Source organism: Mobula hypostoma, chromosome 8 (genome assembly GCF_963921235.1).
Source record: "Mobula hypostoma chromosome 8, sMobHyp1.1, whole genome shotgun sequence".
NCBI lineage: Eukaryota > Metazoa > Chordata > Chondrichthyes > Myliobatiformes > Myliobatidae > Mobula > Mobula hypostoma.
Genome location: NC_086104.1, coordinates 49,174,221 through 49,200,155, shown reverse-complemented (window position 1 = coordinate 49,200,155; position 25,935 = coordinate 49,174,221). Strand labels below are relative to the sequence as shown.

At 40.9% G+C, this 25,935-nt stretch overlaps 1 protein-coding gene across 3 annotated transcripts; it reads right to left on the bottom strand.

Moving 5' to 3' along the window:
* Positions 1–25,429, bottom strand: batf3 (basic leucine zipper transcription factor, ATF-like 3). 3 transcript variants are annotated; one of them, XM_063055815.1, is made up of 5 exons: positions 25,262–25,429; positions 24,521–25,029; positions 24,321–24,425; positions 4,016–4,120; positions 1–2,666 (listed from the first exon to the last, which is right to left on the bottom strand). In XM_063055815.1, the coding sequence occupies exons 2-5, from the start codon at positions 24,593–24,595 to the stop codon at positions 2,532–2,534; spliced, it is 420 nt and encodes a 139-aa protein (XP_062911885.1). In that variant the 5' UTR covers positions 24,596–25,029; positions 25,262–25,429; the 3' UTR covers positions 1–2,531. The 3 variants fall into 3 exon arrangements, with proteins under 3 accessions (XP_062911885.1, XP_062911884.1, XP_062911886.1); XM_063055814.1 differs by having other exon boundaries at positions 25,284–25,429; XM_063055816.1 differs by having other exon boundaries at positions 25,322–25,391.
* Between the last annotated feature and the right edge of the window lie 506 nt (positions 25,430–25,935).

Sequence of the window (25,935 nt, the reverse complement as noted above, 5' to 3'; positions counted from 1 at the left end):
ATCAATCCAGTTGCCTTTATCTAATTCAATAGCTTAATAATAAGAATATTTGAAGAGTAAGAATAGAAGGGAGAAACACAGTTTACATATAACTCATCACCATAACTCACCACAAATAATTGAAATGATTCAACAGTTTATTCTGAAGAACATTTTAAAATTAGGTCTTATTTGTAGATTTAAAAGATTATCAATAAAATGTCACTGAATACTTAATTATGTAGAATTGTAGTAATTCAATCAAATTATTCTGAATTACATAAATAATCTCCAAATACTGAAGAGGGTAGATGGTATTGAATTGAACAAATGATCAGAATCTACTTGGAGATGACAGTGGGAATTGTTTTCCTAGGCTTTGGGGCAGCAGGCAGAGAGATGCAGAGTTGCAAATCCGCAGTGAGTTCATCGACTGCTAACAAGTTGGCACATCCAGTGGTAGTTTTGCTTAGCTGCTGCTCCAAATACTGATGCTATCTTCATAGAATTACAGAAGCTTATAGTGTAGGATCAGGCTACTCAGTCTACAGAATCAAGCAATCCTGTTTGACAGCACCACCCTCTGCAGTCTTCATCTTCAGCTGTTTTAACTATTCTCTGATTTCCTCTTACAAGATGCTACACCTAGAAACTGGTTCAGCTCAGACTTCAAGCGTCAAATGATCACTGGACTTGGATAGGGAGGATGATGAAAAATGGGCTAGTGGGCCTCGCATGACATGACAGACACACTTCAGAGTCTTTTATGTCGTGTCAGGATTGCTATCAGAGACTGCTGGCAGGACAGACTGGAGCCCAACTGATCAGTCCTTGGCATAACCCCAGGAACATATGTCGTGCCATTGGATAGCGTCAGGGTACATTCCTTGACTTCTGCCATGAGTATCTAGGTGGGTTTCTGAAATTCCAAGCATTTGACATACTTATCCTTACCCTGAAGCAGGAACCGGCCAAATATTGTAAATATTGTAAATGCAATATCACAGTAATTTGGGGTATTGTTAATGCCTTATAATTCAGACACAATTAGCAAACCTTTAGGTGTGAGATACTTTCCCCAAAAATTTCTAGACCATTTTCATTAAAAGTAGATCAAATTGGAATGCAGAGGGCTTGCGATATAGGATCAAGGACTAGCAGCAGGTTAACTCTGCTTGTCATGTTTGCTCTGCCATATGTCATGGACGATCTAACTGGAACCTGAACTCTGCATTAGTCCCCATCTCCAAAAATTTCTCAATGCCGGCTTACCACTGCCTTTTAGGGCAAAAATAGTAAAAGACACTTCTCCCACTGCTTTACAAGGAAGTTTATTCAGAAAACTCACAACCATTCGAGGAAATAAAAACCCTCATATCTGCCTTCACTAAGTGACTCCTTATTGTCAAACATTGACCCCTGGCTCTAGATGCTCGCACACAAAAAAGGATTCTATTCACATCCTGTGTACCCTTCCTGTTCAAGACTTATCAGAATCAAATAGGCTTCAAAGATGAAAATAGTTGATACTCCAGATAACCGTCAAATTGCAGAAAGCATGTTTAAGACACTGATTGAAGCCAAAGTATATTTATGTACAAAAATTGATGAAGACAGAAATAGCCACCAAAGCATATTGTTTTGTAGGCATCATCACTCAGATTGCAATTGGACAGTTTTACTTGGATGCTTCTCTGTGAGGTTTGAAGTAAACTTTGTGTGTTTATGCATCTACAAAGTCAGAATGAGCTGACTTCTTCCTCACATTTTCTAGTTATTCTACAAATTTCAGAGAACAAAAGAAATTTTTTGGGATGACACCAACTACTTTGGCAATCAACCTTGTTTTGCACTCTCTTACCTAGGTGAGGCAAGTTTCCACTCTGCACCTTGCAAAGATTTTTGATGCAGTGATGGGCTGATCAATCCCTGGGGAGGCAGAGAAAGAATTCATTCCACCAGTTGACTACAATCAGATGCACTCCTCATCATTTAAGCAGCTGCATCATGATTGCAGACCACTGAGCAATATCTAATACATTACCTGCTTTTTCAATTTAATCAAGGTCACATGAGGTCATTTTGCTGATAGCAGGCATAAAAACACAGCAATCGATGTAATCCAATGAAAGCCACATAATCATTCACACATATTAAAAAATACAACAGATAATCGAAATGTAACAGTTTGTGCCATATGGCTCTACTAAAGCCTGATTTATACTTCTGCGTCAACTCCACGCGGTAACCTACGCAAGTGACCAACATGCGTTGTGAGCATCTATACTTGTGCGTTGGTATGTCTGCATTGCTCTGCAATTCGTGCACGTCGTGCATGCGCACACACCTGCCCCCGCAAGGCTTCATGGTCATGGTAGTCTTTCTTGGGGTAAACAAGTTTAAAGCGAGCGTTTTTTTTCGTAAAAGCGAAATGTGTCCTCTATAATTTCGGAGGTCTGTAAAGCTTTATGGAAAGCATTGCAGCCAAAGTTCCTTCCCTGCCCTTCAGTCGGCCAATGGGAAGCTATTGCAGCGTAGGAGGAGATGCGATGCTACCAAGTGGACCAATCACAGTTGTTGCGGTCTGCGTTGCTGTGACGCGCAGTTACGTTTTGGGAGAGGTACGCGTCAGGCTCTGGCGTAGGGATCCGCATCGGCTCTGTGTAGGGTTTGCAGCGACGCAGTACCTACGGCATTGAGTTGAAGCAGAAGTATAAATCAGGCTTAAAGCTCAAGATAATCATTATGTGAACTCTTCACAAATGCATTAGAATTTCCTCTTGTTTCTTTGAAAGTGGAATTGTTAGCCCATTAAATAGTGGGATGAGATTTTAAATATTAATTGTTGAAAGCATTAAAATGTGGTCTGGGTGTCGTGGAAAAGTTCATCACTGGACAGCTGAACATTGGCAACCAAAATAAGTGAATAGAAAGCTGATAGATCATTATGTTAGTTCGCTCAGTGGAGCTGTGGGCAGTGCAGGGTTTTTGGGCTTCATATTTCCAGACATTTGTGTTTTAGCTGTAAAACATCATCAAAACAGTTCATCTACATCAGAAAGTAAACCACTCAGAATCTAAGAAGACAATTCATTTTACATAAAGGTGGCACCACATTCAGGGGCTATTGAATAGTATTCCTTATTAATATCCATGATGAGATAAAAGCTGAACAATTCTAGGCTATTTAGAAATAGCTCTGTGTAAATAATTCGGTGCAGGATCCTGAGAGTTTGGTTCCTTCAAGCTTAGAGGAATTGAAACACCCATGCGGTGTTTCAGTGTTTCTCTAGGGCACATGGTCACAAAATGTAACTTGTTCAGTTATCAGTTTCTCAGTGGACTGAACACTGCTTTTTTCTTTTCGTGTTGGTTTCAACATAACAAAATTTTGATTATGTATAGAACATAGAATAGTACAGCACAGTACAGGCCCTTCGGCCCACGATGTTGTGCCAACCCTTAAACCCTGCCTCCCATATAACCCCCCACCTTATGTGTTTTAAATTAGAATCCCTGAGAGTTTGTGCCCCAATGTACCAACCATGCTTCAAGTACATAATTGTTGAAAAAAAATTGCAAATGCTGCATTTGACTTGTGGGGAGTTTTTCCACCAAAAACGTCCAAGATATTAAAAAAAAAAGCTGCACGTTTTCAAAATACTTTCTTCCTGTTCAATAGGGTGAGTTTAAGCTAAGCAAAAAGTACACACTGAATAATAAGCTTGCAAAACTTGTATCCTTAGGCTTGGCCAAACAGTGTACAGGACCACAGCAGCATCATTTAGGTCACAATTAGGCCTATCATAAAGACAATACTTAGGACAATAGACTGCATACAAGAATCAAATATACTTCAAAATATGAATATATATGTTAAGTTCTCACTAAAAAAATATCAAATTTAAATCTTCATTGCTTGAGCCATCTATGAGACTCCACTTTGGCCTTCATGAGATAAACAGCTGGCGATTATGCTAGGGTGAGGTCTGGGTGTTGTGATAAAGTTCATGGTACAGTGTATCATTGGACATACTCGTTCATGATCTTTCAAAGCATCTGATAAATGTTTCACTTCTTCACTAAGTTTCCTTATTTCCCTTTTTAGCGCAGTGTTTTCCTGTTCCAGCCCTTCATATTCCTGTAAAAAAAAGCAAGTCTTAAAGAAGAGGAACTCAAACCCATTTTAAAAAAATGAGTAAGCTAAAAGAATATTAATTATTAAAATTAGCTTCAGTCAAGTTGCCTGGGAATTTAATCTTACAGTACCAGAGTTCAAAACAAGAGGAAATTGGGATGAAAGCCTTCATTCACACATATTTTCAGTGCATGATCATTACAAGTGAATTGCTCATACATGTGTAACATTGGGAATCAAAAGAGCAGACAGAAATTATAAGAGGTTTGTTAACCTTTACATAAACATAAAGATTTACCTAAGCAATTATAAGAAACATGGTTAGAGATGACAGCCGTCAGGTGGGTGGGGAGAGGGCAGAAGAGAACGGACAGTAAAAGATGAAAGAGGAAAAGATTATTAAAAAAAATAGAATAGGCATTTTTTCAGGACAGAAAGCTGGATCGATTTCTGGATTAGTCTTTTTTTAATCTGCAATTAGAAATAGATTGGTTTATTCATTGTTAGATTTCTTTGGCTTTGATTCCAGCATGACCTGATCTATACCAACGATGTGAGTCTATATCAACGACTCAGAAGGTTCTGGGGTTTGGATATTGGAAGAGGCTGAGCTACCTGACACAGGCCTGCTGGGATGGTTGACCCCTTTCTGTGCTGTAACAAAACTTTATCGGGCCAAATGAAACTAACACTCATCCAGTAGACTGGAATTCAGAGAGGATGGTAGGAGATGGGCCATTCTGAGCAAAATAAGCCGGCTGAGAAGTAAGATGTGGATTGTTAGAAAAAGCTCAAGCTTAGTGTTGCAACACACATCAAAATTGTGGTGAACGCAGCAGGCCAGGCAGCATCTCTGGGAAGAGGTACAGTCGACGTTTCAGGCTAAGACCCTTCGTCAGGACTAACTGAAGGAAGAGTTAGTAAGAGATTTGAAAGTGGGAGGGGGAGGGGGAGATCCAAAATGATAGGAGAAGACAGGAGGGAGAGGGATGGAGCCAAGAGCTGGACAGGTGATTGGCAAAGGGGATATGAGAGGATCATGGGACAGGAGGCCCGGGGAGAAAGACCGGGGGGGGGGAACCCAGAGGATGGGCAAGGGGTATAGTCAGAGGGTCAGAGGGAGAAAAAAGAGAGTGAGAGAAAGAATGTGTGTATAAAAATAAGTAACAGATGGGGTCCGAGGGGGAGGTGGGGCATTAGCGGAAGTTAGAGAAGTCGATGTTCATGCCATCAGGTTGGAGGCTACCCAGACGGAATATAAGGTGTTGTTCCTCCAACCTGAGTGTGGCTTCATCTTTACAGTAGAGGAGGCCGTGGATAGACATGTCAGAATGGGAATGGGATGTGGAATTAAAATGTGTGGCCACTGGGAGATCATGCTTTCTCTGGCTGACAGAGCCAGAGTTAGTGCTGTACTGCTTAGTGTTGTACTGCTCCTCCTCCATGGTGAGGAGTGGGGATGCTAGGTCAGGGCTGAACATCAGGGTGTGTGCTCACAGCATTTATAAAGGAGCAGGTTCTAGTGGGCGGGAGTCGGCAAGTCCACATGGTGCAATGTTAATAAGGTGGTCTCTCGGCTCTTCCCAAATTCAAGCAAGATCAGCACAGGAAATAATAAGTGGCCACTACCTTACTGTAAAAGCAAGGGCCAGTCCCCATGGATTTTCAGTCATTCATGCTTTTTATTAATCTACAGTAGATCGGGTAATGATAAAGCATTGCATCAAAGTAGGAAGGGAAGTATCTTTGGATGTTCTCTGCTTTTTTCTTTTAGATTACCAGCATCAGCAGATTTTATTTTACTCTTCAAGTTTCATTTGATGACAAAACATTACAATTTAGTCTCCTTCCAAAACTTTCTTGGTCTCCATTCTTCCTGCAGGCAACAGAGTAACTCATTCTCTGGCCCCCGCTATTCTGACCAGCTGGGAAGATGTGCAAAAAAAAAGGAATCCTATTTAAGATATTCCATAGAAAATTCATATAATATTACACACTTAAATGCAACACGGCAGGCCAAGAAGTAACACTAATACTATTCAATAGAAAATGTGAAAAACAAGAACTTGTGTTCTCAAACCGCCGTTCACAATCTTAGGAAATCCCAAAGCATTTTACATCCAATGAATTACATTCAGGGTTACGACTTAAGCAATTTTTGTCAATCTATTAATTGAATATTATTTTAGGGGTAATAACAGCTGAAATGACTCCACAGATCTACTTCAGACAGTGAGCTGAGAAGTGATCCTTGGTTTGCGCCCCTCTTACTACAATGCATCTCTGATTCTTCACCGCCATGCTTAAGACCTTGGAGAATAAAAGCTCAAACAAATCAGTCTTGTCAACTTCTCTTCAGGAGACCACAGGTAGGGAAGAGTTTAGCTTTAATGCTAAGCCTCATTTTGAACTTATGCATGTTTACACATATACAGCATCTGATGATGTTTGCTAGCTATGAGCTGTGTTCATCTGTATGGAAAGGGGAAAGGAGGAGGGCACATTCTGTGCTTTCAGGAAGTAAACACTTAAAATAGGATCCTCTGTGTCTTCAAGAAATTAATTTAGTAGCAATTTTGTAGCTTTTGCTGAGAGTTGTTTTCTGGGCCACATTAATCTCCCAAAATGTAATACCTCACATTTATCCACTTTCAGCCACATAACTTGTTGATCAAGATCCCCTGTATTTTTTATAACCTTCCACATTACCTAGAACACCACCTATTTTATTAGCATCCACAAACTTACGAACCGTGCCTTATATATTCACATCCTATCCTTTATATAAATTACAAACAACAAGGGTCCCAACATTGACCCCTGTGTCACACCTTTAGACACCAGTAGTCTGTGAAGAATACCTTCGACCATTGCCCTCTGCTTCCTATCACTGAACCAATAATGAAGCCAATCCGTTATCCATCTCTGGATCACATGTGAACTAACCTTCCAGACTAGCTGTCATGAAGGGGCCAAGGCCTTTCTAAGTCTGCATAGGCCACATCCATCTGCCTTCTTGACTACCTCCTCGAAGGACTCCAAGAGATTTATCAGACATGACTTCCCATGCAGTAATCCATGCTGACTGTCCAGAATCCACCATCATTTTTTCTACAAATATTGGTAGATACTGTCCGTTGACATCCCCACCACTAATGTCAGACTCACTGGCCTGCAGTTTCCTGACTTCTCTTTGCTATCCTTTTTAAACAGTGGTGCCACATTAGCCACTCTCCTGTCCTCTGGAATCTCAACCGTGATCAGTAAAGATCTCTGCAAGGGCCTCCGGAACTTTTTTCCTCTAACTTCCCAAAAGGTCTGAGAAGGCACTAGGTCAAGCCCTGAAGATGCACTCTAAGGCCTCTGAAACCTCCTCCCTGCTAAATTGTATGTGGACCACGACAACACCACTCATTTTCTCTATTTCTTTAGCTTCCATTGTTTTCTCCACATTATAAAGGGAGAGAAATATTCATTAAAAATCTTATGTATTTTCTCTGGTTCCTCACCTTGCCTGCCAGATCGTTCTCATATCCTCTTTCTACTGTCTTTACTTCTCTCTTAAGTGCACTCGTACTCTTCTTGTAGTCATCAAGAGATTCACTAGTTCCCAATTGATTAAGTTTGTCTCCTTCTTTTTCTTAACCAGAGTTCAATATCTCTATTCATTATGAAACTTCATTGTTCATTACTTAGCTGACTTTATTTTTAATTTTTAATTTTTAGCAAGGCATTTGATAAGGTACGTCATGCAAGGCTTATTGGAGAAAGTAAGGAGATCCAAGGGGACATTGCTTTGTGGATCCAGTACTGGCTTACCCACAGAAGGCAAAGAGTGGTTGTGGACGTGTCATATTCTGCATGGAGGCCGGTGACCAGTGGTGTGCCTCAGGGATCTGTTCTCTTTGTGATTTTTATAAATGACCTGGATGAGGAAGTGGAGGGATGGGTTAGTAACTTTGCCGAGGACACAAAGGTTGGGTGTGTTGTGGATAGTGTGGAGGGCTGTCAGACGCTACAACGGGACATTGATAGGATGCAAAACTGAGCTGAGAAGTGGCAGATGGAACTCAACCCAGATAAGTGTGAGGTGGTTCATTTTGGCAGGTCAAATATGATGGCAGAATATAGCATTAATGGTAAGACTCTTGGCAGTGTGGAGGATCAGAGGGATCTTGGGGTCCGAGTCCATAGGACACTCAAAGCTGCTATGCAGGTTGACTCTATAGTTAAGAAGGCACTGGCCTTCATCAATTGTGGGATTAAGTTTAAGAGCCAAGAGGTAATGTTGCAGCTATATAGGACCCTGGTCAGACCCCACTTGGAGTACTGTGCTCAGTTCTGGTCGCCTCACTATAGGAAGGACATGGAAACCATAGAAAGGGTGCAGAGGAGATTTACAAGGATGTTGCCTGGATTGGGGAGCATGCCTTATGAGAATAGGTTGAGTGAACTCGGCCTTTTTTCCTTGGAGCGACGGAGGATGAGAGGTGACCTGATAGAGGTGTATAAGATAATGAGAGGCATTGATCGCATGGATAGTCAGAGGCTTTTCCCCAGGGCTGAAATGGCTAGCACGAGAGGGCATGGTTTTAAGGTGCTTGGGAGTAGGTAAAGAGGAGATGTCAGGGGTAAGTTTTTTCACGCAGAGAGTGGTGAGTGCATGGAATGGGCTGCCGGCGGCGGTGGTGGAGGCGGAAATGATAGGGACTTTTAAGAGACTCCTGGATGGCTACATGGAGCTTAGAAACATAGAGGGCTATTGGTAAAGCCTAGGTAGTTCTAAAGTAGGGACATGTTCGGCATAGCTTTGTGGGCCGAAGGGCCTGTATTGTGCTGTACGTTTTCTGTGTTTCTATGTTAAACACTCAATACCTCCTTTCTGCCAAGTACTTTAACTTTGATGATAAGACTGCTAAGTTATAGTTGTTAAAAGCTTTCTGGAAGTCTACCTGTTATTTTATCAATCTGGTTAAATATGATTAGAGTCCTGGAGAGATGTGGCACTAAAATAGGCCTTTGGCTCACCAAATATGCACTGGGCATCAAGTACACATTTGCCCATAACAAGTCAGTGTTGCCTTGTCTTGCAGCAGTATGGTGGAAGTTCCAGGTGTCAAGGACCATGAAGTGTGTGAAGTTACCATAACTAGAGAGAAGGTTCTTGGGAAACTGAAAGGTCTGAAGGTTGATAAGTCACCTGGAGCAGATGGTGTACATCCTAGCATTCTGAAAGAGGTGGCTGAAAACATTGTGGAGGTATTAATAATGATCTTTCAAGAATCACTAGATTCTTGAAACTTGCAAATGACACTCCATTCTTCAAGAAGGGACAGAGGCAGAAGAAACAAAACTATAGGCCAGCTAGTCTGACCTCAGTGGCTGGGGAGATGTTGGAGTCGATTATTAAGGATGCGGGGTCAGGGCACGTGAAAAAATAGGCTATAGTCAGCATGGATTCCTCAAGGGAAAATCTTGCCCAACAAATCTGTTGAAATTCTTTGAAGAAATAACAAACAGGATAGGCAAAGGAGAATTGGTGGATGCTGTGTACTTGAGTTTTCAGAAAGCTTTGATAAGGTGCCAGACATGAAGCTGCTTAACAAGCTGAGAGCCCATAGTATAGCAGAAAAGATACTAGTAAGGATAAAGCGGTGCTGGTTTGGCAGGAGGCAAAGGAAGGGAATAAAGGGAGCCTTTTCTGGTTGGCTGCCTGTGACTAGTGGTGTTCCACAGGGGTCTGTTTTGGGACCGATTCTTTTTATGTTATATGTCAATGATTTATTTATGTTTTATGATTTATGTTATATGACAATGGAATTGATGGCTTTGTTGCAATATTTGCAGACAATATGCAGATCAGTGGAGGGGCAGGTAGTTTTGAGGAAGTAGGGAGGCTACAGAAAGACTTAAGACAGTTTAGGAGAATGAGCAAAGAAATAGCAGATGGATTGAAGTGCTGGGAAGTATATGGTCATGCACCGCAGCAGAAGAAATGAAAGGGTTGACTATTTTCTAAGTGTAGAGAAAATACAAAAAACTTGGGAGTCCTTCTGCAGGATTCCCTAAAGGCTAATTTGCAGGTTGAGTCTGTGGTGAGAAAGGCAAATGTATTGTTAATATTCATTTCAAAAGGATTAGAATATAAAATCAATGATATAATGTTGAGACTTTATAAAGCACTGGTGAGGCCTCACTTGCAGTACTGTGAGCAGTTTTGGACTCCTATCTTAGAAGGGATGTGCTGAAGCTGGAGACGGTTCAAAGCAGGTTCATGAAAATGATTCCAGGATTGAATGGCTTGTCATATGAAGAGTGTTTGATGACTCTGGACCTGTATTCACTAGAATTCAGAAGAATGAGGGGTAACCTCATTGAAATCAATTAAATGGTGAAAGGCCTTGAAAGAGTGGATGTGGAGAGGATATTTCCTACGGTGGGAGAGTCTAAGACCAGAAGACACAATCTCAGAATAGAGGGGTGTCCTTTTAGAACTGAGATGACGTGGAATTTCTTTAGCCAGAGATTAGTGAATCTGTGGAATTCTATGCCACAGACAGCTGTTGAGGCCAAGTCTTTATATATACTTATCGTAGAGTTTGATAGGTTCTTGGTTGGCCAGGGCATGAAGGGACATGGGGAGAAGGCAGGAGATTGGGGCTGAGAGGAAAATTGGATCTGCCTTGATGAAATGGCTGAGCAGGTTTGATGTGCCAAATAGCCCAATTCTGCTCCTATATCTTATGGTCTTAATTAATCCATTTTCCTCTTCTTGACTATTAATTACCTCCTGGGTCATTATTTCTAAAGGTTTTCCCTGCCGCAAGACTATACTGTTTGACTTCTAGACTGGGCTTATTGATACTCAGCGTTTTGAACCAGGAAGCAATAATCTCCATATATTGACACCGCTCCATATCCAAAGAACCCTTGAGGATCCAAGGAAAAATCCCATCCAGTCCTGGAGACTTACCCACCTCAAGTTCAGCCAACATTTATTATAGCTCTGTCTTGTGAATGTTTAACTTAAATGTCTCAACTATCTCTTCTACTATTACTTTGGAATCACCTTCATTCCTGTTGCATACAGATACAAAGGGTCAAAATCCACGTGCAAGGTCTCATTTTTGGAGATAACCAAGGGGTACAGAAGTGAGGCTTAGGTGCACTTATACATCATTATGGAGGTCTGATATAATGAGAAGACATGTGCCTGGTTAAAGAAGTATTTGTAAATATAGATAACATTCTGCTTTCCTTTCAGTAAAGGGTCCCTTTAAGTGCTGCATCATGAGATTAATTTGTTGTATATGTTGCAAGACTGACACAGCTTGAGAAGCAACTGTCATAAATTGTTGTGCCTTTTTGCAGCTCCTGGTCTCTGTGTGAATCTAAACAGCACCCTTATCTCACAGTCTAACGGGGAATACTAGTTAAGTAACCAGCACTGTAACTTACAGTTTGTGTTTCTTTTTTGAGATCTCCATTATTTGCATAATTTCTCTGAAAGGCTCGTTTTCCAATAGAAGGACAACAATGTCAGTAAAAGTGAATTCACGCTTCAGCTCACTTCCCCTGTCTATGAGCAATCTTAAGTCCATGTAATTGCATGGGTGTAATGAGCAGTACTCTCAAAATTTCCCCAATGTGTATGAGTACCAAACCAACAAAAGCCCTAAATTCTAGCAGGGAGGAGCACTTTGAATCATCATCTTCATCACCTAACCTGTGATCTAAATTGTCATAATTTTCTATTTTAATAACAAATCATGTGGTGATGCTTTGCATTTGGTAAAAACATTGGTAAAAATCTATTCACCTATTTCTTGTAGAGCTATGTTAATGGCCTAAAAGGTTTCTTCTTCTGTCTGTGTCATATTTTAGCCTAATTTCAAACTCAACATGCCTCTATTAATATAATACAAATATACAATTTGCTTAGCTCCTATCACTTGAAGGAATATGAATTCAGGAGCTGAGAAAATATAGATTGTTAATTACTCTAGGATTTTACCCTCAGATTCTTGTAGGGATATTACAGTATTCTGCAGATGCTGGAAATCTTAAGCAACGCACAGGAAACGCTGGAGGAACTCAGCAGGTCAGGCAGCATCTTTGGAGGGAAATAAACAGTTGACGTTTCAAGCTGAGACCCTTCTGCTTCTCTCCCCCACTCCTTTTTTTGTTTCTCTTCCTTCTGGTGGGCCACTCACCCCTCTTCAGCTCCCTCTGGTTCCCCAACTCCACCCCCTTTATTCCACAGTCCGCTATTCTTTCCTATCAGATTCTTTCTTCTTCACTCCTTTACCTCTTCCATCTATCACTTCTCAGCTGCTCACAACTTCCCTCTTCTCTTACCCACAAACCTTCACCCTCACCTGTCACCTGCCAGCTTGGACTCCTCCACCTTCTTATTCTGGCTTCTGCCCCCTTCCTTTCCAGTCCTGATGAAGGGTTTTCACCCAAAACTTTGACTGTTATTCCCCTTCATAAATGCTGCCTGAAATGCTGAGTTCTTCCAGCACTTTGAATGACAGCCTGTCCCAGATACAAAACGGAGCACTGATCATCAAGCAATGATGTCAGCCCCTCTGCCCTCCCTGTCCTATAAACTCTCAGACAGCAAGACCAGTTATATACTTTCAAGTAGCCAGCTCAATCTTTTCCAAAATCACAGTGCACTGCTCTAAAAAATAAGCAGGCAATAATTTTTCACAGTACCATGCTCTTACAAAGTGAACCAACTGCTAAAACTAATCAAAATTGTAAAACTCTTTGGTATCTGTAAAATACGCAATAGAACCATGTTTTACTGAAAAATACCCACCTGTGAGTGCCAGGCTTTTTACTACTTAATTCACACTTCATGCACCTGTGTTTTAACCCATGTTACATATTTTGTGGTATACCAAAAGGAACCCACAGTCTGGTTAAGCATCTTTAATTATCAAATTATAAAAGATAAAAATAAAGTTTTACAGTGAGGGAAAGGGTAAGTGTTGGCTTCTGAGGCCAATCACTTCTGATTCACTTCTGATTCCCAATCACTTCAGTCAGTGGAAACTAGGGACAAAAACCAGAAGACTGTGGTCGAGTGAACTAACACTTTTCACTATACTTTATGAACAACTGAGAAGGAAACAATAAATCCATGAAAGAAATCTATCAGCTGGTTTAACCGGAGCACCCAACAAGCTAACAGTGGACAACGTATAATCATTTCAGATGAAGCAAGATCGGACATCTTGCAATTGATATTTTCATGAAGCTCACCATTACAGTGGGCATTTAGTCGGCATCAGCTTCTGATCCAGACTATACTATTTTTCATGGGTTGTCTGCTTTCTTAATATACAATGGATTCCGGTTAATTGGGCCATCAGTTAATCAGGGCAGCCGCTTATTTGGGACAACTCTTAAAGAATAAAAACTAATCAATAAGATAGCCGGTATTCCCTTTGTTTATTTGGGACACCACGCTGCTGAACTGGGACAGGAATCTTGCCAATCAGTTTCTAACTAGTGTCAGTCACGTGCATTTGTGTGGCCATTAGACACTACATTGTCCTTAGAGTGAACAGTTTTTAAATAACACAGTTGTGTGTGCTTGTGTTATGTTATCCATTTGGGCCGATGGACACAAATTCAAAGAGCATTGATTTCTGATAGTAAACACGAGGAATTCTGCAGATGCTGGAAATTCAAGCAACACACATCAAAGTTGCTGGTGAACGTAGCAGGCCAGGCAGTATCTCTAGGAAGAGGTACAGTTGACGTTTTGGGCCGAGACCCTTCGTCAGGACTAACGAAGGTTTGTCAAGACAAATCTCTTACTAGCTCTTCCTTCAGTTAGTCCTGACGAAGGGTCTCAGCCCGAAACGTCGACTGTACCTCTTCCTGGAGATGCTGCCTGGCCTGCTGCATTCACCAGCAACTTTGATGTGTGTTGCTTGATTTCTGATAGCTTTGTTTTATTAATTTTTTTAATAATTCAGATCCTTTCCAAGATGGCACAAGAAAATGACATCAGCTGAAAAAATTACCCTCCTCTACTAAATTAAAAGCTATCCTCCAAACACCACTCATCGTCAGCTAACAGAGATAACTGCAGTGCCGAAATCTACAATTACATGCTTGATACACTGCAAGGGCCCAGTGGGGAAGGACCACGGTATAGGTTTCTCCACCCGTGGGATTGGGAGGGGTCGGGGGGCGGGGAGTATACCCCTCAACAATGATATGGTAAGCTGAACTACTGGAGTGCCACATGGGTGGCTATAAATACGGATATGTACTGACTATAATGGAAACGTATGTAAAGGATGAAAAGTTATTGAATGGTTTATTGTATATATTTAATTTTGAATAAAGTATATTTTGAAATTTTAAAAAATCTGCGAGATAAACTGCGAGAAGAATATGCATTATTCAAGGGACAACGGGGAACATCTGAGAAGGAAAAGCAAGAAGGTAGGTATCCAGTTGTTTAAGAGGATCTCAATCAATGATTTTCCATTGTAACTGGATGAGGTATGCATATCAGTAGACTAATATTTGAAAAATAAGTCAGAGGAGCTAGCTAAGAAGATGGAAATGTTGGCACCACATTAAATTCAAGAAAGCACACAGTGGGAAAGATGGTGCTAAAGTTGTAATTGCAGAAATGTGGAAATCTACAAAACTCCCCTACTTGCTTCAAAAATTTTGTGCAGATGATATCTTCAATGCTGATGAAACAGGTCTTTTTTTTATCATACCATGCTGAACTGTTCCCTTGGCTACAAAAATGCAACACAATTAGGTTCAAAGAAAGAAATGAATAGCATAATAGATTGATTTTTGCACTTGGCGTCTGTGCTGATTTTGTTCATTTACAGTCAATCAAAGGAACACAGCAGTGTACACTGGATGAACTCTTCCATCGATCAATTTCAGGAACTAATACACAATTTGTCAGTACAGTGGTATTGCTAGTGTTATAGCTAGTCAATTTTTTTTCTGTATTTCATTTAAATACCTATTTCATTACTCAGTTAAAAGGTAGCTTATCTCTTTTATGACCACAAGATCACAAGACAAAGGAGTAGAAGTAGGCCATTCGGCCCATCAAGTCTGCTCCACCACTTCAACATGAGCTAAACTATTCTCCCATCTAGTTCCAACTTCTGGCTTTTTCCCCATATCCCTTGATACCCTGACTAATTAGATACATATCAATCTCTCCTTATACATCCTCAATGATTGGGGCTCCACAGCTGTATGTGGCAACAAATTCCATAGATCCACGACCCTCTGGCTAAAAATTTTTTTCCTCATCTCTGTTTTAAATGGGTACCCTCTAATTCTAAGACTGTGGCCTCTTGTCCTGGATTCACCCACCAAGGGAAACAGCCTTTCCACATCTACTCTGTCCAACCCTTTCAACATTCAAAATGTTTCTATGAGATCCCCTCTCATTCTTCTATACTCTAATGAATACAGTCCAAGAGCCAACAAACGCTCCTCATATGATAGCCCCTGCGTTCCAGGAATCATCCTCGTAAATCTTCTCTGAACTCTCTCCAACATCAGTACATCCCTTCTAAGATACGGGACCCAAATCTGCACACAGTATTCCAAATGCGGTCTCACCAGTGCCCCACAGAGCCTCATCAACACCTCCTTACTCTTATACACCATTCCTCTTGAAGTGAATGCCAACATAGCATTCGCTTTCCTTACTGCCGATCCAACCTGGTGGTTAACCTTTAGGGTATCCTGCACGAGGACCCCCAAGTCCCTTTGCACTTCTGATTTTTTAATTTTCTCCCCATCTAAATAATAATCTGCCTGATTATTTCTTCTACCAAAATGTACAACCGTACATTTCTCAACATTGTATCTCATTTGCCATTTCTTTGCCCACTCTCCTAAACTGACCAAGTCTCTCTGCAACCTTTCCGTTTCTTCAACACTTCCTGCTCCTCCACCTATCTTGGTGTCATCCGTAAACTTAGCCACAAAGCCATTAAATGCATAATCTAAATCATCGATCATCAATATACATTGTAAAAAGAAGTGGCCCCAACACCGACCCCTGCGGAAGATCACTAGTAACTGGCAACCAATCAGAGTAGGATCCCTTTATTCCCACCCTTTGCTTTCTGCCTATCAGCCAATGCTCCACTCACACCAATATCTTTCCTGTGTTTCCATGGGCTCTCATCTTATTAAGCAGCCTCTTAGGTGGCACCTTATCGAAGGCCTTTTGAAAATCTAAATACATAACATCCACAGCCTCTCTCTTGTCAATCTTATTTGAGATTACCTCAAAAAATTCCAATAGGTTGGTGAGGCAGGATCTTCCCTTCATGAAACCATGCTGGCTTGGGCCTATCTTGTCATGCACCTCGAGGTATTTCATAACTTCGTCCTTCAGGATCGACTCCAATAACTTTTCCAACTACCGATGTCAGACTAATAGGTCTGTAATTTTCTTTTTGCTGCCTCCCTCCTTTCTTAAACAGCAGAACTACATTTGCGACCTTCCAGTCCTCCGGAACCATGCCAGAGTCTATTAATTCCTGGAAGATCATTTCCAATGCCTCCACAATCTCTAAAGCCACCTCCTTCAGAACCCATGGGTGCACCTCATCCGGTCCGGGAGACTTATCTATTCTTAGTCCATTCAGTTTCCCAAGCACTTTCTCTCTAGTAATCTTGACTGTACCTAATTCTATTCCCTGAGACCTCTGGCTATCAGGTATGTTGCTAATGTCTTCCACTGTGAAGACTGATGCAAAATACTAATTTAGTTCCTCTGCCATCTCTTTGTTACCCATTATAATTTCTCCAGCATCATTTTTAATCGGTCCTATATCTACCCATGTAACTCCTTTACTCTTCATATATTAAAAAAACTCTTAGTATCCTTTTTTATGTTAATTGCCAACTTCCTTTCATAATTCATCTTTTCTTTCTTGATGACTTTCTTAGTTTCCTTCTGTAAGTTTTAAAAAGTTGTCCAGTCCTCAGTTCTCCCACTAATCTTTGCTTCCTTGTGCACTGTCTCTTTTGCTTTTATTTAAGCCTTAACCTCTCTCATTGCCACATTTGTGCCATTTTTTCATTCATGATTTTCTTTTTTCTTGGAATATACTTTTCCTGCACTTTCCTCATTTCTTGTAGGAATTTCATCCAATTCTGCTCTACCGTCCCTCCATCTAGCTTACTTTTCCAATCTACTTGGGCCAGTTCCTCTCTCATACCACTGTAGTTTCCTTTGTTCCACTGAAATATCGATACACCTGATACCAACTTCTCCTTTTCAAATTTGAAACTCAACTCAATCATATTATGATCACTACTTCCAAGGGGTTCCATTACCTCCAGCTCCCTAATCGCCTCAGGTTTGTTACACAGCACCCAATCCAAAACAGCCGGTCCCCTGGTGGGCTTATGGACAAGCTGCTCCAAAAAGCCATCCTGTAGGCATTCTACAAACTCCCTCTCCTGAGATCCAGTACCTTCCTGGCTTTCCCAATCCACTTTCGTATTAAAATCCCCCATAATTATCTTGACATTTTCCTTCTGACACGCTTTTTCTATTTCCAGCTGTAACTTGTAGTCCACATCCCAGCTGCAGTTTGGAGGCCTGTATATAACTGCTATTAGTGTCTTTTTACCCTTGCCATTTCTTAACTCAACCCATAAGGATTCTACCTCTTCTGATCCTATGTCCCTTCTTTCTATTGATTTGATACCGTTACTTACCATCAGGGCCACGCCACCCCCTTTACCTACCTTCCCATCTTTCCTATACACTGTGTATCCTTGGACATTCAGCTCCCAATCACATCCATCATTTAGCTATGACTCGGTGATGGCCACGATGTCATATCTTTTAACCTGTAGCTGTACAACAAGGTCATCCACTTTATTTCTAATGCTGCGTGTTTTTAAGTACAGTACATTTAGATCGGTATCTGTTACTGATTTTGCTATATTTCTATCGCACAGCAAATTATCTTGTCTATTCACCTGCCTGTCCTTCTTGCCATCTTTGCTGCACAGTATCTTTGACTTATTTCTATTTTCCTCTTCCTCGACCCTAACACCCTGGTTTCCTTCCCCCTACCAACTTAGTTTAAACCCTCCTTAACAGCTATATTAAACAATCCCACCAGGATATTAGTACCCTTTGAGTTCAGGTGTAACCCATCGTTTTTGTATAAGTCATACCTCCCCCAAAATAGATCCCAATGATCCAAGAATTTGAAGCTCTGCCCCCTGCACCAGTTACTTAGCCACACATTCATCTGCTTAATTCTGCTATCCTTACCTTCATTAGCGTTTGGCTCAGGCAGTAATCCTGAGATTATTACTCTGGAGGTCCGGCTTTTCAATTTTCTTCCTAGCTCCCAGTAATCTTCCTTCAGGACCTCCTCTCTTTTTCTGTCTATGTCATTGGTACCAACATGTACCAAGACTTCTGGCTGCTCGCCCTCTCTCCTCAGAATACTCTGGACCCAATCTGAGATATCCCGTACCCTGGCACCAGGGAGGCAACACACCATCCAGGTATCCTTGTCCGGCTCGCAGAATCTCTTGTCTGTTCCCCTCACTATGGAATCCCCTATAACTACTGCATGACTCTTAAAAATGACTTTTTAATATTTCCAAGAAACTGCGGCTAATTGCTTTATTGGGCCAAAATATACTGGTCCCGGTGTGTCCCAATTAGCCGGAATTCACTGAATTTTCATAGCATCTTTTGCACATTAATTGAAAGACACTTTGACCAAAGTGATCTAGCTAAATGGAAAAGCAATAAATAAATAAATCCCAAACATTTATAACTCCTTATTTAAAATCCAAGGATGAGATATCGTAATTTTGGACTTCAGTTAGCTCTGTAACAATTAACGCCTGATTTTAAGTTGGCCAGTCATGATCTGCACTGAGGTTGTGATGGCATCAGTTTATTTCTCTGTCATGAACCTATCAATAATGAATTGAAGTTGCTGCCTGCATTCCTATCAAACTGGGCACCATCAATGCATGACTCAGTCACACCTGCGGCTCCACAATTCAACCACTTAGCTGAGCTTCAGAACTGTAAAAAGAAGCACTCCTCTATATCTATGATATAATTAGAACATAACTTATATTTTCCCTGATTTTCCAGAGGTAAAGTACTAAGAGATCTACAAGCATAATTAAACTATCACAACTGTCATATTACGACAGGACTCCATTCCTTTGAGCAGTTTGCAAGTTGGAAGCGCAGCTGTGAGCTGGTTCCCTGGTGGTAGAAAATGCTTGCAGTATCACAGCGGCAGGCAAGCCCATACCACCACGCTCCCAGAATGCTTGTTTGTATGTACTGGCTTTACATAAATTGGATGTTCATAAGCTGGGGAAGACTTGCACTTGTTAATGTGCCAAAATGCAAACCATTTTAAGTCATGGAATAAAAAAATTCTTGATCATTATAGCCTTGTTTGCTAAATAATCAAAGATTAAAATATCCATGCATGAAAATGCTCTCTTTCCTTCAGTTTCGACATGTAACAATGAAGAACATATGAGAATGAAGTTACAAACATCACAGGAAGTGGATTGTCACTAATTGATGGGAAATTAGTAGCGGAGTAGCATGCTTGAAGACCTGATTTACCTTAAAATGTGTCTCTGCTCTTCCTTCAGTGGAGGGGCATACTGCAACTAAGCAGTAAAAACTGAATAACATCGGGTTCCTTCTTCTAGTAAAGAGAAGGCTGAGGGATAATCAGATAGAGTCCTTTAAAATAATCCTTTTGATATGTTAAGTGCAAAGAAGATGTTTCATTTGATGGCAAGGGATGCTAAATATCAGGCAAATACTTAACCAGGTTATGAATTCAATATTCATTATAGTTTCATTCAATGTATGAACATCTGGATAAGAGCTTTAAAGTGTACCCACGGTGTCAGTTTTATCTCAATAGTAATATCTGTGTACTTTGCTTTGTAAATAGATAGGTTGACATTTCTCTTACATCCTCTTATATGTACTAAGTTCATAAAAAATATGCCATTGTTTATCACTTCTAAACATTATCCACAATGTTTTTATAGGGAAATATAGGAAATCTATTGTAAATACATAACATCCATCCTTTTGTACACTTCAACACTTTTAAAGTTTGCTCCAGTTAGATCATCTAGAACTATAAGTCGTGTACTTGGGATAAGATGGTGGATATTTCAGACTAAGATGAGTAGATATTGTTTTGTGCCAAGGTTGTAAATCTCAGATATTCTCTACGCTACAGAATACTGGTTGCTGAGAATATACAAGATGTGGTGAATGATTTTTTTCCCCCAACACTAAGGGAATTCACAGATCTAGCTCAAGATGGGAAAGTGGGACTAAGGTCTGCTTTCTGGCTTCTGGACTCTTTCTTTCCAGGCCTGATGAAGGATCTCAGCCCAAACATCAATTGTTCATTTCTCCCCATAGATGCTGCCTGAACTGCTGGGTTCTTCTAGCATTTTGTGTGTGTTGCTTAAAGTGAGCTTTGATGTTCAACAGCAGAGCAAAGTAAATATTGGCCTACTCTGACTCCCACGTTTTATATTCCCACAGATTTAAAATGTTATAAGTATTTCAGTCAATTCACGTGATTGAGGGAGTTTACAGCTGAACAAAGTGGGAGTGGGGGGGGGGGTATGGTAGACAGCAGCTTTCATCACATTCCAGTCGGGGGTGATACAAGAGAATCTGATCCAGGCATTCTGTCAACACAAGGAGCAGGTACTGCTGGTGCCCAACAATGGCCATGCTCACTCTGTCAGCCGGAGTCCAGGCCTCATTCCTGAGCAACTGCATTGCCTCCCCAGCCTGCCTCTTCCTGGACTTCAGAAGCAGCTTCTCCACTCTAATAAGGGTAACTCCTTATTGTGTAGAGGGCATAAATTCAAGCCATGCTCTTAGCACAAGTTTGTAGACTGAGCATGTACCTGTAAATGTTTGCACTCCAAGATCAAGAATACAGTAATGAATTAGTTATCTTTGTTCAGCAGTTCGAGATTTCAAGTCTGATTAAAAGATAGATTAAACAAGAGTTTTACTTCGCATTTAACCAATACTTTACCATATTTGTCAGTGGTTGCTATGACCATCTGAAGCAAACAAGGGGGGAAAGATTCCATCATCAGTGTAACTTTCAGAGCTTACAATTCTAAGAAACGGTATATTAATTAATCCTAATTACAGTCATAAGGAAAAGCCAACAAGACAGATATGATTGTACAGTACTACAACAATTAGAGTCATAGAGACACACAGCTCATAAACAGGCCCTTAGGCCCATCTAGTCTGTGGGTGAACCATTTAAGCTGTCTACTCCCATTAACCTGCACTGGGACCTTCGTTCTCCATACCCCTACTATCCATGCACCTATCCAAGCTTCCTAAACATTGAAATCGAGCTCGCATGCACCACTTGTGCTGGCAGCTCGTTCCACACTCTCTGAGTGAAGAAGTGCCCCCTCATCTTCTCCTTAAATGTTTCATCTTTCACCCTTAACCCATGACCTCTGGTTGTAGTCCCACCCACCCAACTTCAGTGGAAAAAGCCTTCCTGCATTTACCTTATCTATACCCCTTATCATTTTGTATAACCTCTATCAAATCTCCTCTCAATCTTCTATGTTCCAAGAAATAAAATCCTAACCAATTCAACCTTTCCTTGTAACTCAGGTCCTCCAGACCTGGCAACAGCCTCGTAAATTTTCTCTGTACTCTTTCAACGTTATTTACATCTTTCCTATAGGTAGGTGACCAAAACCGCACACAATACTCCAAACTAACCCTCACCAATGTCTTAAACACCTTCAGTGTAACAGCCCATCTCTTGTACTCAATACTTTGATTTATGAAGGCCATTGTGCCAAAAGCTTTCCTCACAACCCTATCTACCTGTTGATATATCATATCTCTGTCATCTAGAGTGATTAGCTTTTGAAGAGCCTTGGCTTTTGATAAATACTTCAAGCGTGAGAAATGAATCAGGAAAGACAACACTTGCATGCAAGGCATGTATAAAGAGGCCAATAAAAAAAGTCAAATGCTGTGAACCTGTAATACTTGTTTACATAATACCTTTTGTACCACAAATCCTTCAATCCCACTATGACCTGCAAAACAAAGAGGAGCAACCACAGTCCTTCAATCCTCTATTGAGACTTTGCTTCTTACCTTTCTCTTAGATCCCTAAAGTCCGCCTACAGGAATGGCTCAGCGGCGAGAACCAAGTGATAAAACACGGGTGGTGTCCTTATGACTGGACAGCCAGGGCTTCCACAGGGCTCAATACATCAACCCTTTTTTGTAATCTATGTTAATAATTTAGCCAAAGTGCAGAGGGCATGGTTAAAAGGCTTGTTCAGAAGTGGCCCTGTATTGGCAGTGACTAGGAAGAGCTTTAGACAGCAGGAAATGTGTACCAGCTGGGCAGCTGATGGGTGAAATCACTTGAGAGAGAAGGTGGGTGGGTAGGGAGGGGGGTAAACAAAGAGCTAGAGAGCAGCAGAGATCACAGAGGATATCTCACTGAGCTTCCATCAAAGAGAAGATTTCAACTTCTTCAGAGGTGTACACCTTGAAGAGACTTTGCCATGGAGCAGCAAATCATAAAGACAAGAGGTCCGGCAGATGCTGAGACCCTTCTATGACCTGCCAGCTTGTACTCCTTTGCTTCCCCCATCTTCTTATTCTAGCTACTTCCCCCTTCCTTCCCAGTCTCTATGAAGAGTCTCAAACCAAAACCTCAGCTGCTTACTCCTCTCCATACCTGCTGCCTGACTTACTGAGTTCCTTCAGCATTTAGTGTGTTGCTCAAGATTTCCAGCTTCTGTAGGAAACTTATTACAGGAAAGAGGTGATTGCACAGGAGAGGGTGCTGTGACATTACACGAGATTATACCTGCAAGGAAAGAACAGACAAGCTGGGACTGTGTTCTCTGAAATACAGGAGTCTGAGGAGAGACTTAACTAAGTTGTATAAATAAGACCTATTTACTTTGGCAAACGAGTCAAAAAACAAAGGCAATAATTAAAAGTGGCATCTTCCCCTCTGCCATCCGATTCCTAAATGGACATTGAACCCTTGGACACTATCTCACTTTTTTAAAATTAAACAGTATTTCTGGGGTTTTTTTTGCACGTTTTTAAATCTATTCAATATACGTATAATGTAATGACTTACTTGTTTATTTATTATTATTATTATTATTATTATTATTATTATTAGGGTTTTTCTCTCTTCTGGAGTATTTATTGCATTGAACTGCTGCCGCTAAGTTAACAAATTTCACGTCACATGCCGGTGACAATAAACCTGATTCCCATTCTGATTTTGAGATGAGATTTTTATTTACCCCGAGGGTGGCAGGAATCCAAAACTCACTACTTTGAAATGTAGTACAGGCAGAACCAATTACTACGACGTTTAAACAGTACTTGCCCGTGCACAACTAGATTTGTGACCCGCAGAGCTGGATGGCTAGATTAGGTTGGGTCGCTTTTTATCCGACTAACACAGACAGAATTGACGGAGTGGTCTCCCTCTGTGTAATAAATAATTTAATGATTAAGATTTTCTGCGCTCCCCCTCCCCGAATGTTACTGTAAATGATAAAATAAACAAACCTTTTGTATCATAGCTACTTTATATTATCAGGCTCCTAATCACATTGAGTGCATGAATGTTAGCGCCTGGGAAATTTCCCAAACAACTAGGTTTGCGGTTAGTAAAGGCCAAGGCCAATTAAAGCCGTGACGGTCTCACGCCTCAATATTCAGGAACCTGGCATATGTCACACTTAATGGCAGAATTCTTTCTTATAGGCTCTTCCATGGTTTGGAAATGTACAGTCACAGTCCAGATAAATTCGATGAAAGACAATTCCCCACACAATGTAAGAAATTTTAAAGGAAGTCATAGCTTTGCCAGTGGGCCAGTCAGCACGAATACCCGCATTAGACATACATTTACTGGACCTTCAAATGCAGCTTTAAATCAATTACTGCTAGATATCTTAAAAGGGCGACATTACTGAAACTTACTGATATTGTTTCGTTATGTCTAATAGCATTTAGAACTGTAGTTTGGGGTTAATTCATTTCATTATACGCAAATGATCGGGCCACCGCTGGATCTGCGGCTCAGAGCTATACCTTGTGTAGTTTATCTGCCTTCAGGGTCTGTTTCTTCCGGCTTCTTTGCGCAGCGATTCTGTTTTTTTCCCTTCTTCGAAGTTTCTTGTTATCGCCACCACAGTCCTAGAGTCCAAATACCAGATCTTGATTTACAATATGCAGTGACAAATGACCTGCACAGTGCAATACGTATAGTGTGAGAGAGACTTTCTACTGACCTGAGACGCCTGGGCTGAGCCGCTGCTGTTGGCTGGATCATGTGCAAGGAGCTCTGCAGAATCTAACCCAGACATGGCATCCAAATAATCAGATTTATGTGTAAACACATGCACAGCTCTAACTGATTGCAAACGAAAGGAGTTCAGCGTAGCATGCTCTCAAGAGGCCGGATTTCCCATTGAACCAGTGTACGGAGCTGGAGTCAAGTACTGAGGGAGATGTCTAGCACGCCGTTTGCCATCGATCATCGATCTGGCAAAAAAAACTTCACGCTTTGATGTAATCGTAAAAGGAAAAGCAGTTCTGAGAGTTTCACATTGTCCAAGTAAAAAAAAAACAATTTTCTTCTTGGAATGCGTATGCCAAATTTCAAGTCACGTGTTTTGGTTTTAAATTTAGGAAAGTCGAAATCTCCGAACTTCCACACTATCACGTAGAATATTCGCTGGGCTGCCTAGCCTCAATCAGACACACAGTTCGAGGCACGAATTTTTTTACCCGATTCTTCCTAAAAGTAACACCAGACGATAGTTACTGACATTGCTCAGTCTAGAAGCTGACTTGCTCAAAAATGTTAATTGGCATATCCCGATTAAAATAGTAATTCACCGGCTCAACTGAAAACAATACACAATGACCGGATTTGGGCTTCGTTTCAGATTCAACCATAAACCGTATAAGCAATAGAATAAAATTACATTTAACGGCTTCCACCGGAATATTCCCCGTACCCAACTCACCGTAAACATCGCGTTATTTTACCTGTCACGAACTCCAAAGTAGTCAAAAGTTCTCCTTACGCTTTACAAATTTCTCCACTTGCGTAGTGTATCTGAAAAGACAGTTCAACTGCGTGCAAGTATATTCATCCCTTCCCGCCCACAAAGAACATGCTGTACTATAGCGACAGTTCATCAAAGCCATGTCCTGGGCGTATCCAGAAGAACAAACCTATCAAAGCGAACCGCCTGTTTCCCAGAAGAAATGACTGAGTCGCTCGAAATTAAGATGGAAAAGGTGAAGAATAACACTACAGCGTCAAACAGTGGAAAGCTTGCTCGATCAAAATGAGCTTGATTGACTTGTACATTAGGTTCCTACACTGCCCTGATTCATTTTGTGATCCTGCGGGAGCACTTCTATATCGTTGTTGGTGTTGGGGTAAAGATATTAGCACCTATCTATATTTATGGGCTGCATCGATTCTATCTCTTGGAGTGTACAATTAAAGAAGGCTTTCTTGAGATCTGTAAAAGCGAGAACAGAATGTGTTTTAGTAGACGCATTTTATTAAGGACGGGTGAACTAGAGAATCATAAACTGAAAATCTGTAAAATAGAAGTAGATTAAACACTGAGATTTTCTTTTCTCCATAGAGAAGAGTTGACCTTGAATCTGGCCCAAGCCTCTCAAT

What these genes read in the sequence shown, in the direction of transcription:
- batf3 (XM_063055815.1), bottom strand. Translation starts at nt 24,595, where the DNA reads ATGTCTGGGTTAGATTCTGCAGAGCTCCTTGCACATGATCCAGCCAAC. An exon ending in GCTCAGCCCAGGCGTCTCAG is followed by an intron (nt 24,426 to 24,520) that starts GTCAGTAGAAAG and finishes TTTGGACTCTAG; the next exon opens with GACTGTGGTGGCGATAACAA. An exon ending in AGGCAGATAAACTACACAAG is followed by an intron (nt 4,121 to 24,320) that starts GTATAGCTCTGA and finishes TTTTTTTTACAG; the next exon opens with GAATATGAAGGGCTGGAACA.